Source organism: Acartia tonsa, chromosome 6 (genome assembly GCF_053477335.1).
Source record: "Acartia tonsa isolate MP-2025a chromosome 6, ASM5347733v1, whole genome shotgun sequence".
NCBI classification, from domain to species: domain Eukaryota; kingdom Metazoa; phylum Arthropoda; class Copepoda; order Calanoida; family Acartiidae; genus Acartia; species Acartia tonsa.
Genome location: NC_137265.1, coordinates 5,913,124 through 5,932,934, shown reverse-complemented (window position 1 = coordinate 5,932,934; position 19,811 = coordinate 5,913,124). Strand labels below are relative to the sequence as shown.

The 19,811-nt window shown below is 32.7% G+C and overlaps 1 protein-coding gene across 1 annotated transcript in view; it reads right to left on the bottom strand.

Annotated features, from left to right (window-relative positions):
- The window catches only part of LOC145321664 (uncharacterized), a 129,519-nt gene that overhangs the window by 69,393 nt on the left and 40,315 nt on the right, over positions 1-19,811 (bottom strand). Inside the window, exons 7-9 of the mRNA XM_080163160.1 lie at positions 16,457-16,513; positions 11,165-11,279; positions 10,675-10,747 (exon numbers count right to left, since the gene is read on the bottom strand). Of these exons, the coding sequence (XP_080019286.1) occupies positions 10,675-10,747; positions 11,165-11,279; positions 16,457-16,513 (245 nt within the window). The remainder of the gene's footprint in view (positions 1-10,674; positions 10,748-11,164; positions 11,280-16,456; positions 16,514-19,811) is intronic.

Below are 19,811 nucleotides of genomic sequence, written 5' to 3'. Positions count from 1 at the left end.
AAATGAGGTTGATGAGGTCAAAAGTTTTATAAGAAAGTTTTCTTATTCGTTGGCTAGGCACTTTTGGCACTTTAATGAATTTGATTGGTTGGTTTAATAAGTTGAGTGTTCAAACGTTTTAACCACTAATTTTATGCTATAGGGGATGTACATTTTCGGCCATTATCTTATCCCTTTAGATCCCTGCATTGATAGTAATATAAATTTAGTATTTATGAACGAAAAAATCTTTAATTATTTTTAAAGTTTAAATTCTAGCGTATGTCGCTTCTAGTGTTTGTCGCACCTGCCAACCTTCGGTTTGTGGCTGGCAGCTCCCAAGTACTGCTGCCACTGCCAAAATTTATGTTTTGAGATTTCTAATATAAAATTTACATAAAGATAAACATATTCAGAAAAAATTGTTCTTCTAGCTTCAATAACAAGAAAATTACAGCCATTTAAGATAAAAAAACCAGAGATTTTTGTTGTAAAATATAAAAGATTATATTGCCGAATATCCGGCCGGATAGTTTCAATATCCGGTATCCGGCCGGATATTGAAAATGGCCGGATATCCGGCCGGATACCCGGCCACACCGGATATCCGGCCCAACCCTAGTTTCATGTTGGGTTTATCCCCCCACTTAAATAATTGCTGGAGGTCATTATGATTTTTCTCTGGGTAAAATTAAACTTTTAGGGAGAGGGGGGGGTGTTGTAAAATGATTTAACTTGCTTCGAACAGATTTTTCCCCTCCCACCTTCCACCCTAAAAAAGCTTTGACGTACTTCATTTACTTTATCAAAATAGGGAGAAATGATACAATATTGATACACTAGCGGCTACGCCCCTAGAAGCCTCTAGGGGCACTGCACTGGTAGGAGAAGGAAAAGTCGACCTCATCCTATATTAAATTTGAGTTTCCAAAGAGTTATAAAAATTATTTTTGGGGGGAGAGGGGGGTTAAGACACCCTCTCGAAAAATAGTTTAAAACCTTCCCAGGACCTATAAGAAGCTTCTCAGTAAAGGAGAACAATATCGGTTCAGCGGTTAGCGAGATCCTTCGGGACAGACAAAAAACGCTTACTACTTTATATACAGTGTGTTTTTTTTATGAGCACTTTTTTGAAAGCAATTTTACCCCACTTATAGTTATCAGAATTTGATGATTAATGGCTTATTTTCTTCATTTTTTAAGGGAAATTATGAAACAACAAAAAAAATTACAGTTTTTGTTGAAAAAGTACAGTAAAGTTGAAAATTAAAAACTTAGGTGTCAACATATAAAAATGGTTTTAGCGCATTTTTCTTAAAAAAATGGATTTTCTGTAGTCGACTTTGGAGGGCCAGTACTCCCTCCCTGGTTGAGATATGACCTTCAAACTTTGATATGTTCTAGTACATGTCCCTAATAGTATCTGTATACATTTTTAGCTCTATATCTTAACTTTGAAGTGTTTAGCAGCCATTCTTGCAAAAGGTTGATTATTTGAGCATAAGAAAAATGCGCTAAAACCATTTTTAGATGTTGACACCTAAGTTTTTAATTTTCAACTTTACTGTACTTTTTCAACAAAAACTGTAATTTTTTTTGATGTTTCATAATTTCCCTTAAAAAACGAAGAAAATAAGCCATTAATCATTAAATTCTGATAACTATAAGTGGGGTAAAATTGATTTCAAAAAAGTGCTCATAAAAAAAACACACTGTAATAGGAAGAAAGTATCATTTTTTAACAAAAATTTAGAGGCAATACAGATTTCCAGCCACTGCACTGGCCTATATGATGCAAAATGCAGTTTATATATCCCCCACATATTACCATAAAAAGACATTGGATATTGTATATTTATCATGAATATGCAACCAACCAGCAAAATCAAATATTAAACCTGTGGACCAATAACCTCCTACCATAATATTTTTATTTTAAGAAAAAGATAATGGAAATATTATTACTTGTATCTTACACCAGATTTTATGTTCTCTAATAAAGTGAAACCCGCAGCTGGCTAAAATAAAGATTTCCTCCTTCCACCCTCATTACCCTATACCCCTCCCTCTTACAGGAATCAGCAAACTGACCAATAAATGAGTTGCATGTTAGCAATATCCCCCTGACATAATATCCACGTATAATATTAATTGTTGAAGCTTCCTAGAAATAAGTTTTAAAAAGTGATTGGAGGGGGGGTTGAAGTATATTAGTGTATGGTCAACTTATAGCAAAATAAGAGATTCTACCGGTTAAATATCATATCATGTTAAAAACTCCTGTGACATAAATAGACCATTCTAATATTCATATTCACGTGTCAATATTTAGATTTTTAAAACTTTCTAAACATCTATGGTTTTCAGGAAATAAACTTTCATCTGTGGGTTAAACGCCCAAAAATTTCAAAAATCTTTTTCATTACTTCGAGGTTTAGACCCTCTTAGAACAACTAAACCATATGCACGCAACTATTTTTAGCAGGGATCTAAAGGGATAGAACAATGGCCAATTAATTGATGTGTTTCTCTAATGATAATACAATAAATTTCCCGTTTTGTAGATTACAATTAGTGGTTGAAACACTCAACTAATTTAACTAACCAATCAAAATTCATTAAAAGTCCCCAAAGTTGTGAAGTCAACGAATAGGATAACGTTGTTATAAAACTGTGGGTACTAGTGTAATAAACAGACCGTTGTCCCGGCCTTCCTTCCTGGGTTTTAAGTCTACACCCCCCATAGTGAAAGTCAAGTTTTTTTCAAGAAGGGTTTGTAAAATTTGATAGATTCCCCCCCACCCCACCCCCCACCCAAAAAAAGGAAAGAAAAAAAGGCAAGCTCCTAGAAGATTGTAAATCTAACGATGCAGTTTTTTTTATTATTTTACTATACTCACACAAACACATACAAACAAACATCCAATTACTTCATGATAAAAAACATAACTATTTTTATTAGTATTTTTGTATTTTGTTGTATGTGTGTATTAAGTTTTCTGTGTGTATGTGTCTGTCTGTGTGTTTTGTCTGTGTGTGTGTGTGTTGTGTATGTGTGTGTGTGTGTGTGTGTGTGTGTGTATGTGGATGTAAATGTGTGTGTGTGTGTGTTGACTTATATATTGATGTATTTGCCTGTAAGCAATCATTCTCTATTCATATGTCAGATTTACTTTAACATTGCCTTTTTTATGCAAATATACATAACACTAATATTGATATGTGTACAGAACTTTGTATGTCAAAAGAATGGTAGAATTGTGTACAGGGTTAATACCCCACCCTTACCTTATAAGCTTGAACTTCCTTGGCCCCCCCCCCCCCCTAATATAATTATAACCATTCCTCGGCGATTCTATAAAACTAATTTATCAAAAATTAAAAATTTAAATTTCATGATTGTATGGATTAAAATTTGGTTTGTTGTTGTCTGTTCTCAAGTTTGATCAATATTCCATGTCTCAACAAGTTTTGATTGAGTTTGAGAAATTTTCTACATTTAGGATCGAACCTTCCGAACGTCTGTCCATGTTTCGGAACGCTATCCTAGCCGTTCTCGAAATCTTAATCTCAAGCCCTCCGAATGACCAACATGTGAAGTTTACAAATGTGTATTTATTACCATGAAAACAGTGAATCTAAAACAAAAATATAAAAATTAATTACATAATATTAATGGTTTATTATTTTTGTAGATCGAGGTTGCGTGATTTCAATTTAATTAAAAATGTAAAATTTCTAAAAAACTTTAAATTGGCACGAAACATATTAAATAGCATCAGAAATTGATAATTTTGGATTCAAATGATCAATAAAATTAAGGAAAATATTCGTATGTCAAAAGTTAGCAGTTAAATGGTCTATTTGTTGAAAAATTAATGTTTTAAATTTCTTCGTAAAAATATACCATACTACACTTATTATTAAGAATTAAAGATAAATTCTTACCACATTATGATGTCAAACTAAGCAGAAGGCTTATTTGAGATATTCCACACATCAGAGCGCATGTATATTCAAGCAATACATTATTTTCAATCACGTAGCTCTTCACGTGGGACTAATCAAAGGAAAAGTGCGTGTTTCTTTTGTCTGTTTACAAGCCACGCGCCGCGCGGAGATAGTTAGGAATGCCGCGTAACACACTCATTCTCTAGGAAATTTGGTGTAAGGAAACAGGGATTAATGGGTTCGAACTTGCCAGGGAATACAAGAAAAACATACCGAAACACACCCGTCTATTCACTGGGAATCGAACACAATACCTCATCTTTGCAATATGCGTGCAGACAGTGTCCACAAAATCACATTCTCACAACACATAAACCACAAGAGTTTAAAATGTCATGGCCATCAGGCCTGAAATTGATTATGGTAACTTACGAACACCACAATAACTCAAACCGACTCCACTACCACATAAGGATAGGAATAAGGAATGGGAAAAGCATTCAATATACATGAATTGCACATTTACCACTCACACATCTCATTATATCATGGCCTCATAATCTCAATAAAATTAGAATTACAGACCATGTAATTGCGAATACATGAATTAATAATCAATAGTACCTAAGCTTCAATAAGGCACCTACATAATAAAACAGGTAAATGATTTTTATACTAAAAATCGCATCGATAATTAAATAATCAACTCAAACTTTTTTCATCAAAAGAAAGAAAGATTAAATAATGACATTTTTTCTACTAAATCTTTTTGCTAGAAAAGAAAAGTAGAATTTCATAAAAAACTTCTCAATAATTAGCATTGTTTCCAGCGGAAAAATACTCGGGCTTACATCTAAACATTTTTAAGATAAGATAGGTAAGATCCTTAAATCTAACATGTTTTAATAAAATAGATACTTAAATCTAAATAAATATGACCATAAAATCATCAAACATCGGAAAATTAAAATTTCATAATTTTAAATCTTCGTGAATCAAAATTGCGTAAAATAAAATTGCAATTGAAATATGCAAATTAAATTACCAAAATAAACAAAAGCTCAATATAAGAAAAGAACTTTAAAATGCTGAATCTGCAATTTCTCTTTAGGTACATCAGTTCAAAGGTAAATAGTAATAATTTTAATATGCATGTTATATTAAATTATTTATGTGATTATAATAAATCATAAAGAAATATTTAAATGATGTAAAACTCTCATTTTGTTAACTTCTTATCACATCAAATTTCAATCCAACAAGGATAAAAATGTTTATATCTGTGCAGGTACCTAGGAAATTTTCCGCGAAAAAAATCCCTGGTCCCGGAAAGACTTAAATCATTGAAAGAACTTGCGTAAACGTATAAAAAACTTAAGTTTGCATTTCAAATGAAAAAAATCTTGCATCGATTTGAAAGTTTAAACGAAATTGTATCAAATTTTGCGTTACTTATAAATCTTAAGAAATGGTTAATTTCTTTTTACAAAAAAAATACATTGCAGCAGTATTTTAATATATACGATAAAAATGAAGGTAGAGTTAATTTAAAATATGCATAGTTTATCTTAAATTAATTCTGTGGCATTCAGATAAAATAATAATCAATATTTTAATAATACCATACATCGTGTTCATTATTATAAATGCTTAAACATGAACAAAAAATATATATACCTAGGAAAATAATTGCTAAAGTATTTTCTCAAGGTTTAAAATTGTCCGAAATCGCTAGGTACGTATATTACTACGAATCTCTGCTCTCGGAATGAAAAAAAAATCTTTACGCGTGGATTAATAGGAATCCCAGCTCCCGGAGTGACCAAAAAAAACTTTTGTACATGAATTTTTTAAGAATCTCTGCCTCCGGAATGAAAGAAAATCTTTGATTTGCTTACAAATTTAAACAAATATCTTGATTTTTTGCGATAATCTTTTAAAATAATAATGAGGAATATTTTAAACATTATCATAATAATATTACATGTTGTTTTCTTTACTTTAATGCATTATTTCATATGAGAATCTGAGAAATAACATTTTTTAAGTAAACGTGAACCATAAAAAAAAACTAGAAAAATAATTTGTAATATCTATTTTTCTCAATTTAAAATCTGCAAAAATCATTTGTTAATATACACGAACTTTTGCTCTTCAAAATCATACTTAAAGAAACAAAATCTTTTAAAATCTGCTTTAAAAGTCTAACAGTTTTGTAGAATTTTTGTGCTTAGGTATGAACAATAAAATTAGTTGAATAATGAATACTTATTCTTTACAGAACCCATTTTGGTTCCCTTCACAAGCCTAATATATAACTTGTAATATTTTTTCTTTAAAGATCATTTTCACATAAATAGTTTATGTTGTAGATTAGATATGTGTGGTTTGAAAAATTTCAATGACTTTCTGGCGGCAACACCCGCCATATTTCCACCCGCCATTGGCAGGCCAAGTCAACCAAGTCAATTCTTGATTCATAACACCACCAGGGCACGTAATAAAAGTGTGGCTGTCATAAAACTTAGAATCATCTACTGGCTTTTGTCCGGCCGGAACCGAAACTCCCGTCGGCTCTTGTCCGGCCGAGACCGAATTTCTTATCGGCTCTTGCCCAGCTGGAACCGAAACTCCCGTCGGCTCTTGTCCAGCTGGAACCAAAACTCTGATCGGCTCTTGTCCAGCCGGAACCGAAACTCCCGTCGGCTCTTGTCCGGCTGGAACCGAATCATTCAGCGGCTCAACACCCGCCGTAACAAAGTTATCAACGACTACAGTATCGTTACCAATATCATCAGGAATAACTGCAGCACAACTAACATCATTATCAATATTAGCCACGGCAACACCCGCCGTAGCCATATTATCAACGGCTGCGGCACTAGCAGAACCAAAAGGTTCATCAGCCGCGTTAAAAGCAGAACCAACAGGTTCAATAATAGCATCACAAGCAGCACCAACAGTCGGCTGCGGCTGAACATCTGAGCAGACAACATACCTACTCTTTGCTAAACCATTAGCACTAACAGCAAAATATCCAGATCCAAACAGGCTGGAGTAAAGCATGGTTTCTCCTACTGAACGTTCAGAGTAGGGAAACATCGATGGGTGCAGGTGCCCTACGAGCAAATCAACCTGCCCATTAACCAAAGTAAAATCTTCAGGTTTCATATCAAACAAAACAGCTGCCTCCATAGGATTTATGGAGCAGATCGCCTCTTTTGGACCAATGAGAGGCACTACCACAGGTTCTAATATGTGATAATTCTTGTGTCGATCAATTAAACATAGCTTGACCGTCGGGAGACGTTTAACTTCACCGTCAGCTAAAGAAATTCTTGCTGAACGTCCAGTAAAAGGTAACTGAAGTTTATTAACAAGTGACTGGGTTACCATTGTGGTAGTTAAACCAGTGTCCCACATAGCGTTCACTGGGACCTTCTGGCAATTAATGTCAACGACGTCTAATTGTTGTAACATTAACATTAGGTTCGCCTCAGGGGAAGTATGTACTTCATAGACGGCGGCAGCCATATCAACACTCTCATGCAAAAGGTTGTTATGGGCCTGGCCACAATTGTCCACTTTGCAGCCGCCTATTACATCTGCCTTCGGGCAATCCACAGATTTATGCCCTTTTTGCAAACAAATCCAACAGCATCCAGCACTCTCCACAATACTCTTCCTGTCTGACACTGACAGGTCATGAAATTTTGGGCACTTGTAAAGTAAGTGCATGTCATCACAGCCATTAACAAAACATGACTGCTTCATCTTAGATTTACCAGGTTTACCTACGGCGGTAGCGGCTGTCGCAGGGTTACCTTTCTTCTTAGAGGGGGTGTCCATATTAGTCGAACACCTCATTAAAATGGCGCCACGCTGTTCTTCAATAATCTTTAACAGCTTTGGGACGTTTGGGACATCCATCGAGCCCAATGATAAATTGAGCTTATCTTGAAAATCACGTGGCAACTTCTTGGATAACATCTCAAGAAGTATCACGGTCAACCACTGGCTGGTGGTGACCTCATCATCTTCATCATCTTTAGTCAGCTGCTCCAGCTGGCTAACTGCTCCGCCAAACTCTGCTAACACAGTCACAATCTGGTTGGAGTCCGACGGTTTAGACTTCTTCTCCCATTGGTTGAAAAGGCAGAGCATCTGACGTGTTTTGGACTTAAAACGTGCGTCAAGGTAGGCCCACTGAGATTCATGCGATTGAATCTGAATTAACTGGAGTCTCAGCTCTTTATTTTTACAGACCTTTTCACTGCTTAACAATAACTGTAAATACGACGGGTCTTGTCCTACAGTAAGCTTTTTAAAAGTGTCTTTAAAACTTACGTAGGATGCTTCCAGGCCGTCGAAGCTGGGAAGAAGACGTTCGTCGACACGATTCATATATCCTGGCGTGAATATAGAACCGGCGGCGAACTGTGGTGTGCCAAACGGTGACACAAATGGCGATGCTGTCGAGGCACCCGCCGACGTTGTAGGTGGCTTCACAGGTTCAAGCTTAACCTCAGCCAAACGTTTCATCAAAGCAGACAAAGTGTTTATAATTGCATCAGGTAAGGGAAAATATGGCCCTTTAATAACTTTCACAATCTTCAAACATCGATCATAAAGTTCAGCCTGATGGTTAGGCAAATTGTCACCAACAACATCAACAACACTTTGAATGTCACTAAGCTCTTCTATAGCATCAAGAGCGTCTTTCAAGGCACTATAGTCTTTTTGTACAGTAACTATATCAGAATAAATGTCACTAAACTCATCAAGCTCTTGGATTCTCAAACCAAGCTTGCTAAAACCGACCATGATGCTGTCAAATGTCTCGAACTTGTCATGGACAAGGATTGATTCCTTAGTGAGATGTCTAACATTAAGTTCTGAAGTATCACTGACCAACTTCATCACTCTATTTAGCTCACTGGTTAGGGCATCAACGGCTGGACGCAGCCGCTTACTCAATTGTTCACCTTTATTCTTTTTAGGACCCATAATTGTCACTAAAGTTAACTGTACTGATTATGACTATAATAATAATGTGTGGTAAGGTATCACAACCAACACATTCACAAAACTTCACAGAATGTTCTTAGCTGCATCTGTTCTGTCTCGTTTTCATTGTTTCGGAACGCTATCCTAGCCGTTCTCGAAATCTTAATCTCAAGCCCTCCGAATGACCAACATGTGAAGTTTACAAATGTGTATTTATTACCATGAAAACAGTGAATCTAAAACAAAAATATAAAAATTAATTACATAATATTAATGGTTTATTATTTTTGTAGATCGAGGTTGCGTGATTTCAATTTAATTAAAAATGTAAAATTTCTAAAAAACTTTAAATTGGCACGAAACATATTAAATAGCATCAGAAATTGATAATTTTGGATTCAAATGATCAATAAAATTAAGGAAAATATTCGTATGTCAAAAGTTAGCAGTTAAATGGTCTATTTGTTGAAAAATTAATGTTTTAAATTTCTTCGTAAAAATATACCATGCTACACTTATTATTAAGAATTAAAGATAAATTCTTACCACATTATGATGTCAAACTAAGCAGAAGGCTTATTTGAGATATTCCACACATCAGAGCGCATGTATATTCAAGCAATACATTATTTTCAATCACGTAGCTCTTCACGTGGGACTAATCAAAGGAAAAGTGCGTGTTTCTTTTGTCTGTTTACAAGCCACGCGCCGCGCGGAGATAGTTAGGAATGCCGCGTAACACACTCATTCTCTAGGAAATTTGGTGTAAGGAAACAGGGATTAATGGGTTCGAACTTGCCAGGGAATACAAGAAAAACATACCGAAACAGTCCATAACAGATAGCTCTGATCATTAAATTCTATCGATTTTAAAAGGCAAAGAACTTTATATGCATTACTAGAAAGAAATGACAAGACATTTCGACACAATTTGATACTCTAATTTGTTAATATATGTTTTTTTAACTGTATTTTAATGGATACTGTTATTCTAGTTATACAAAAATTTGACAAACTTTTATTCAAATAATTTTCTAATTTACTTAACAAATTTTATTTTTTCTCTAATTAAGAATTTTATTAAGGTAGGATAAGATTTCATTTGATTGGAGGATTATCTGCGGAGAACAGAATAATGACCACTCTATATATAATAATTCTAATATTACCTATAATAGGTTTAAATGAAGCAGCCAGAACTGAATAATGACCACTCTATATATAATAATTATAATATTACCTATAATAGGTTTAAATGAAGCAGCTAGAACTGAATAATGACCACTCTATATATAATAATTCTAATATTACCTATAATAAGTTTAAATGAAGCAGCTAGAACTGAATAATGACCACTCTATATTTAATAATTCTAATATTACCTATAATAGGTTTAAATGAAGCAGCCAGAACTGAATAATGACCACTCTATATATAATAATTCTAATATTACCTATAATAGGTTTAAATGAAGCAGCTAGAACTGAATAATGACCACTCTATATATAATAATTCTAATATTACCTATAATAAGTTTAAATGAAGCAGCTAGAACTGAATAATGACCACTCTATATATAATAATTCTAATATTTCCTATGATAGGTTTACATGAAGCAGCTAGAACTGAATAATGACCACTCTATATTTAATAATTCTAATATTACCTATGATAGGTTTAAATGAAGCAGCCAGAACTGAATAATGACCACTCTATATGTAATAATTCTAATATTACCTATAATAGGTTTAAATGAAGCAGCTAGAACTGAATAATGACCTCTTTCTTGACTGGATATCTTTTGCACAACCTAAAAAATTGTATGCTGATCAATCTTTTTATCGGGGGGGGGGGGGGGCAATTTCTTTTTAAACAGATTTGATAAAAGTGAAGCTCTGAAACGTTATTACAAATGAACATTAGCACTTTTGCAGTGCAGTGTGAGAACTGAATCAGAATTTGTTGCAAAACTGCTCAAATACAGGATACTGTAAAGGGCATACTTACATTTTCAGGACTTGATTATAGAGATTCTTCGCTTACAATTTTGTACCTTCTTGTAATAGGAATCAGTACCTAACTGTTAAAGGAATTATCATGCAAAGTACAAAATAGATAGGATTATTCTAACATGTCTAGATTAACGAAAAGAGCTAACCATTCCGGACTTACGTATGGACAACCCTAATTATAGAAAAGCTACGCTTTTAAATACAAAATTACCAACCTTCTTTTCCTTTTCCTCAAAGTTTTGAACAGTTTTATTAAAATCTTGAATATTAAGATCACACGTGTTTATTAGAGGGGCGGTGTTACCCTTTTCTTTCCGAATCTTTTTCCTGTTCACACAAAATCTTTTATTTTTTGTATCACTACAGATATACAGAAATGTAATTGGATAAGACAAAGGCCATGAAATTGATGTACATACACAAAATTACCCCTTCACACTATATTTCAATTAGTGGTTGAAATGTTTCCACACTCAACTTAATGAACCAATCAAAATTCAATAGTTTATTAGTCCCCAAAGATGTTAATCCAACGAATAATAAAACGTTATTAAAAAATATTTGGGGACTAATATAATAAACATCCCAATGTTCCCTTCCTCCCTGACAAATATCTAATACACTAGTGGCTCCGCCCCTAATCTCTAGAGGCTTCACCACAAGATGTAATAATGTATTTTTATTTCTAGTCACCAAAGTTTTATAATAACGTTTTCTTATTCGTTGGCTTAACAACTTTGGGGACTTTTCCTGCATTTTGATTAGTTCATTAATTAAGTTGAGTGTCACTGTGCAAACGTTTCAACCACTAATTGTATTCGACAGAAGGGGTAATTATGTGTATCTTCATTAGGGATGTACATTAATTTATTGGCCATTGTCTTGTCCCTTTAGATCCCTGGTTAACACAGACTGTTTAAGAGAATCAAATCTTTAAAGAACACATTTTGAGATGTAGAAAAAAGTTGTTTTCTCTCATTGTTAAATTAAATTTAAAAATCTTAAAAATGCTTCAAAAAATGTGTCTACTCATTTTGGCAAATAAGATGGAAAATTTCAAATCATTCCTGCAAATAAGAAGAGAAAAAGATATTCGACAAAAAAATAAACCCTAGCACAGCTACTCTATAGTATCAGTTATTCTGTCTGTCAGTCTGTAAACAGGACATGAATTTAATACCAAAATATTGAATATTTATTTTAACATACTTTTATTTGTAACTTTCTGTTTTTGTATTTATAAAAACTTAGGTAACTGATCCTTTTTCTAAATAACAAGGATGACCAAATCCATAAGTAGCGTTGCAAAAAAAATCATGAAAGGACCATCGGACAAAGTGAATTATATATGTAGAATATGTTAGATGATAAACATGGAATAAATCATAGAATCACAAAACCTTAATGAAAAATGAGTATGTCTTTTTATGCATGATCGGAAAATCGACGGACCATGTAAATGATACACTGTATGCTCATATTGATACAGGAAATCTTTAGCAAAAATACTGGCAGTCTCTTTAAATAGCAGCCGAGAAAATCACATTTCCACAATAGCGTTACGGACCGACTGACAGACGGACGGACAGAAAAAGTAAATTATAAAGTAGCTTCGCTACTAACAATACCCTGTTGAAGTTCAGTGTAAAGTGGAAATGAAGATTAAATATTTGATAAAACTTAAAAATTATTTAAAAATCATTGCAACGGTTGGGTGAACTTTTATGGAAATATCCCATAAAGCGATTACGGGACACCCATATTTCCCGCACCCTTCTCTCAATCTTTAAACTGTCGGCTGTGCATAGACTGATTTTCTTTGGAGTTTAAAAAAGCTTCTCTGCAAAGGAGAGTAATAATGGTTCAGGAATTAGCCATATTTTTGGAACATACAGACGGACTTATAAACAAACATATATAAAGGGATATTAAATGTCTTTTATCAATTACATTTCTTTTTTTTATTTCAGAGTAATTTATCAATTTTGTCACATAAATTGTTTCTAAGCCTTTATTTAACTTTTTTGCCTTAGAAGCTGGAGTAGACATTAATTGAGATGATATTAAAACTTAAGAAGGGAGGAGGTATAGGAAGGATATTCTACTATTTTAAAATGAAGGATTTTTCCACTTTTCCTCAAATTCATTCTCTCATTTCATTCTTATACAACTCAAAAATGAAAATTCTGCATTTAATAGTTTGTTGGGGATTGAATTTTTCATCAATGTTTGTTTATTGATTTTTATTGAATGTATTGTTAATTAAAATCCATTAAAAATCCATTAAAAATTTACCATGATTATGATTTGATATTGACAAATTAAATATTGTTAGATATTTTAAAGATTTGAATATTAAGCCAAATATAAGACAATGGCCGAAAAATTAATATACATCCCAAATGATGACAAACAAAATTAACTCTTCTGTAGATTAAAATTAGTGGTTGAAACGTTTGAACACTTAACTTAAAAAAACAACCAATCAAAATTCGGTATAAGTCCACAAAGTTTGGGGACTAGTGTAATAAACAGCCCATTGTTCACAGATGACAGTTTAAATTTATATACTATATCAAAATATTAAAAGTAAGGATAATAATATACTCAATTTTTAGAATTATTTACAAAAAAAGCGATAATCAATCTTTTTAAAGGCATAATAAATCATAAATTTTGCAAATTTTGTGATACAATGGGGTTACTCATTTCAGCACAACACTTATCCTAAAAACTTTTACACATAATGGAGTCCGGGCAGGGAGGAAGGGGACATTGGACTGCAAATTATTCTGGTTCCCAAAGTTTTATAAAAACGTTCTTTAGAAATGGGAAGAAAAAATTGGTTTTTTGTTTTTCATTAATATGAGTGTATATAAATTTATCTTCTATTGTCTTGTCTTTGGTGTTTAATGACATAACCCAGGACAAGAAAATGGACGTTAAATTTATGTACATCCCCAAATGATGACACACAAAAAAACCCTATATGTGGATAAAAATTATTGGTTGAAACGTTTGAACACTTAACTTAAAAAACCAACCAGTCAAAATTCAGTAAAAGTCCCCAAAGTAGTTAAGCCATCAAATAAGAAAGCTTTGGGGACTGTAAATCTACATCAATTTCTATTACAATTTTATCACCCACTGTCTTATCCCTGGATGCCTGCAATATAGAAAATAATAATTTATGGGTGTGTGAGGTGATGGCTTTTATCTGGAAAAATATAAATCAACTCGGCTGAAAAATCCGCATTTTCAGTAACGTTGCTTCTCTGGATTTGTCTTAATTTTAGGTCCATACAGATTTAATTCTACAAAAAAGAAAAGAATGAAACTCTCCTGGGACTTTTGTGAAGAGCTTTACCAAATCAAACAATTTAATCGGTTCAGTGATTAGTGAGATCTTAAGGGAAAAAAGAATAAAAATTTCAATACCCTAATAATAAGATAGAAGGATAACCAATAACAAATCTAATTAAAAGGTGGACTACTACTATATCAAACGAGTGAAAGTAAAATGCTTTAACCGAAACATTCTAGCAAAAAAGTATTATTTTTAAATCCATACATTTTGCAGTATCAAATTTGTTTAATTTTGGATATTTGGTTATTATATAATTCTAATCTGTAATTTAATATTTTAATAAAAATCCTCTAATTTACTAATGAACCAAATTTCCCACCACAATTAAAATATCTTAATAGTTATTTATTGCATCGTATTATAGACAGGTTTCCGTGGATATTGAAATAAAAAATCATAAGATTAAGAGCAGATTTGTCAGCTATGAGCCCCGAGATCCGTGCTAACAAAACTTGTATTAATTTTATGATTTATATTTAAATATTCGTGGAAAAATGTCTGTAATATGATGCTATAAATTATTTTCAGTATGGCTGAGAACCGGTCCTAATCTAGCGGATATTAATCGGCTTCGAAGCCATACTGAAAATTTTTTGCGGATAGATAAACCAATCGACAATTTTTACTTGGATGTTTCACCAGATTTTCATGTACTCTGACAAAGTGATACTCGCAGCTGAATAAAATAAAGATAATCCCATCCAAACATTTTACCCAATCCCTTCCCCTACTATTGGATGAACGAACTGGCAAAAAATGACGTCCATATTAGTAAGCTAAATTAACGGTAAATTTTTCCCTGTCAATATATCATCGTATATACCAAATTGATTGATAAACCTTACTTAACCTTAACAAATATATACATCGAATCAAGAATATATGTAAAAAGTTCATAAAGGTGTTGGTCCTGTCAAAAAATTACAATACTTATGTAGACAAAATCATTGGGATTGCATATTGTAGGTAGAATGTAAAATATATTTAACGGGGAGGGGGGGATTGGGTTGTTCATCTGGCAACTTGGCGGATTTTGCCAAATGCCTCTCTTGGAAAATGAAGATTTTTAATTCAAATATGACATCAAATACAATTCAAAATTAAAATCTATTATAATTTAATTAAATTCATTTGCAAATCTTATATTTTTACCACCCTACTTAAGGACCTTAAGTTGAAGGTATTTCTACCTGATTGGTACCTCTTACTTACTTTTACTTATCCGCGTCTTGCTGTTGAAGCAAATTCGGCCACATTGGTACCTCTAGTGACGGTTAATAACAATAAGAGAATAATTATTTCTCGCATCGTATTATAAACAGCTTTCCGCAGATATTGTACATTTTTATATTCGTAGAAAGCGGTTTATAATTCGATGCTAGACATAGTTTTTTCGTATGGATGAGAACCGGTTCCTATTCACCGGATTCGAATGAATACGAGAAAGAACTTTCTTATAGTAGGTTCCAAGGCCCAAACGTCCCAAGTAATGCCCAAACCAACGATTTTAATGCACTATCTTTCTTACTGTGCATGGTAATGGAATGCACCTGTTTTGGGGCCATAGTATACCCTCTTTTGCTTGTAATGACTAGCACCTGACATAAATCAGTAGGTACAACTTTTAATGTCTTAGTTATTATACGGTTTGGTACGAAATTCGAACCAATCACCTCACAAATGACGATGATTTGAAACAACAATCGCGGGTTCTTGAAGTTATCATCGTGCAAAACATTTCTTTTTCACAATACATTTGCTTAATATGCAGGAAGTCAATCTAATCATATTATTGCTGTGTAATAGTTCACTTTTCTTAAAACCAAAAATTTTAAAAACTTGTCATTGCTTAGCTAAAAATGTTCCAATTTTTTATTCAACCCCTAAAAGCAAATAAATTTAGGATTTAAATCCGTTGTATTGAATAAATTTTATGGATGTTGTCATGCTTTGTTTGATCTTAGATTAATAGTTATTTCTCGCATCGTATTATAAACGGCTTTCCGCGGATATAGAATGTACAATTATATTCGTAGAAAGCTGGACATAATACGATGCTAGACATAGTTTTTTCGTATGGATGAGAACTGGTTCCTATCCACCGGATTCGAATGAATACGAGAAAAGATTTTGTTTCCTGAGTTTTTTAATTTGATCAGATTTTTTCTTCACCAAAGATCTCATCTTCTTGAAATCCCTGAAAAAAACAACAACAATTGAATAAGATTTTCATATTCATATAATGTTTAGACTAAAGACTGTATAGAGAGGCTACATTAAGACTTAATTTCTTTCTTTAGGTTATAGGTATTTTAAATTTAACAAGGATTATATCATCCACAAAAGCAAAGGGCGTTATCCTCTTAGAATTTTTTTTTCAATTTTGTACAACCCAACGCCCCCCCCCTCCATAACAAAATAACCTCATTTTTAGATTACAATTAATGGATGAAAAGTTTGGACACTCAACTTAATAAACCAACTAATCATAATTTGATTAAAAAGTTGTTAAGCCAACGTAATTATAAAACTTTGGGGACTAGTGTAATAAACAGCTTAATGTCCCCTCCTTCCATGCTTTTAAAAACTTGAGGTTGGAAGAGGGGGGGGGGGGGTGTGGTTAAGAATGGTCCTCTTGTGATTTGAGGGATATTTGTGAAATGTGAAAATCTGGCAAGGGTTGCTGTCAGAATCCTAGCAGGATTGAGCCAGGATTGAAAGACATAATTTGTTCCTGAACAAGTAAATCCTCTTCTAAATAGTTTTTAATACAGGTTTACACAATTTGGAGGATTTAACGGGAAGGAAGGGGACAATGGGCTTTTTTTTACACTAGTACCCAACGTATTTTAATAACGTTTCCTTATTCGTTGGCTTTACAACTTTGGGGACCTTTATAAATTTTCATTAAATTGGGTGTCCAAACATTTCAATCACTAATTTTAATCTACAGAAGTGATAGTTTTGTTCATTGAGAATGGGGATGTACATCAATTTATCGGCCATTGTCTTTTGATTACATTATATTCTAATTTCAAGCGTCTGTGAATATAAAATAAAATAGCCAAAAACCATCTCAAGACCCATGTAAAGCTATCCTAAAAAGGAAAACAGTTTAGTAGTTTTTGAAATCTTAAGCTTAAGAAAAATAAAACCTTACTACTTTATATAATAGGAATTCAAAATTTTATATCGTGGCTATAAAAAACTATAATTGCCATGTTAAAATATACACCAAAATGTATTTAAATGATCCTCTTTTTTCAAAGTTTTCGGAAATATGTGTTTATAGTTTTATCTCCAGACATTTCTATGCAAACTTGAAATATCTCATTCTCACAAAATTTATGCAAATATACATTTTACCGTCTTCTGTTCATCTTATTTTGGGGTAAAACACACCCCTACCAAACCCGCCCCACTTAAATTTGAGGGATTATAAATATTTGTTTTTAAGAGTGGTAGCATGGCCATCTAAACTGAAGAATTATATAATAAATCCAGGGATCTAATGGGATAAGTTAATGGACGATTAATTGATATAAATTCCTAATCATTATACACAAAATTTCTTCTTCTGTAGATTACAATTAGAAGATGAAAAGTTTTGACACTCAACTTAATAAACCAATCAATCATAATCTTTAAAAGTCCCCAAAGTTGTTGAGCAAACGAATAAGAAAACGTTAATATAAATCCGTTTTTTTTTAATAAATGCGGCTGCCAAGTCTAAGGATAAATCCTTTAGTGTAAAAAAAACATATTAGCTGAGATCTCATTCTCACAAAATTTCTAAATGGGGCATTTTCACAGTTATTTTGAAAAAAAAATAGCAACATATTATAGAAGAATACCGCAACTCAATTATATTTTAGAATATCAACTGAAGGTGCATGAAAGACATACCAAGATGCCTTTTCTGTCATTTTCAGGATATAAGGAAAGTGTCACGTGTGACGTCATAAAATACGTCATGAATGGATGAGAGGAGAATTGAGAAATGGAAACCCCTATAAATGGATTTAGACTCATTTTTATGACGTAACACATGCCACTTTCCGTATCTCCCAATTTTAAAATTTCCTTGGCTGCCATGCCAAAGAATAAATCCTTTAGTGTGAAAAAAACATATAAGCTGAGATTGGTTTTCTGGTAAACTAATGCCAGGAAACAAAAATAGATGGTTATTGTCCCATTGGTTTTCAGTTTTGTACAGTACAATAATTCAGGGATCTAAGGGGATAAGACAGTTAACGATAAATTGAGTTACATCCCCTTGGATGATACACAAAATTACCCCTTCTGTAGACTAAAATAAGTGGTTGAAACATTTGGACACATTTGGACGCATAAGAAAACGTTAATATAAAACTTTGTGTGTGTACCAAAGGATCTCGCTAACCACTGAACCCATATGGTTCTCCTTTACAGGATTGCTTCTCAAAATTCCTGGGAAGCTTTATAGCAATTTGAGGGAGGATACCACCAGCCTCCCAAAAGAAATCGCAAAAATATCATCTAGCAGCGAAAAAAGAAAACATTTTTACGTGCTTCTAGAGGCCTATAGTAGCCGCAAGTATTTTTAAAAGTTTGAAATTTTATAAATAATCAAAAAAATCTAAAAGAATCTCATTAGCCTAATGTACAAAAGTGTAAACCATTTGTAACTGACAAGAAGATGCAGAAAATAGTGAAAAATTATCTCACTAAAGTTTTCATCTCTTACAAAGTAAGATTTGGGTTTAGTAACCTTTTGCTTTTACAATATAGAGACTTGCAAGGAAGCTTTGAAATTTATTGAAAAAATAACCTAAAACAGATTTAAGATAAACATCCTAAGTAAAGGATCTAAAGGGATAAGACATTGACTGATAATTTGACGAACATTCCCAATGATAATGCACAAAATTACTCCTTCTGTAGATTACAGTTTGTGGTTGAAACATTTTGACAAATACCCTATTAAATCAACCAATCAAAATTCAATAAAATTTTCCAAAATGTTAACAAATAAGAAAACATCATTATAAAACTTTGGGGACCAGTGTAATAAATATCCCAATGCCCCCCCTCCCCTGATCTGATATGAATAAATAAAATTATTTAAATTATATTGTTTATAATCATTATGAATAAATCATTGAGTGGTATACCTCAAAATTATTTATTAATGTACTTTTTAAACCTCATAGGTTTTGATGGTTTGAAAAAGCATTTTATTATGCCTGCCAGATATTAGTTGTAGTAATTAGTGGAGGTAAGATTGTATAATCATCAATGCAATTATTCCATTACATAAGTATAATTTGGATAATATTTGCGTAAAAAATGAAGATATAAAAAATATCTTATTTCAAAAAGCTTAAAATCACCCAAAGGTATTAACAAAGGTTCCCTTAAAAGCCCAACTAATCTATTGAGCCATATAAATTTTTTTTTGCTTTTAGATTTCTAAATATATTTGATATGTTTTGCATTTATAGCTTTGTATAAAT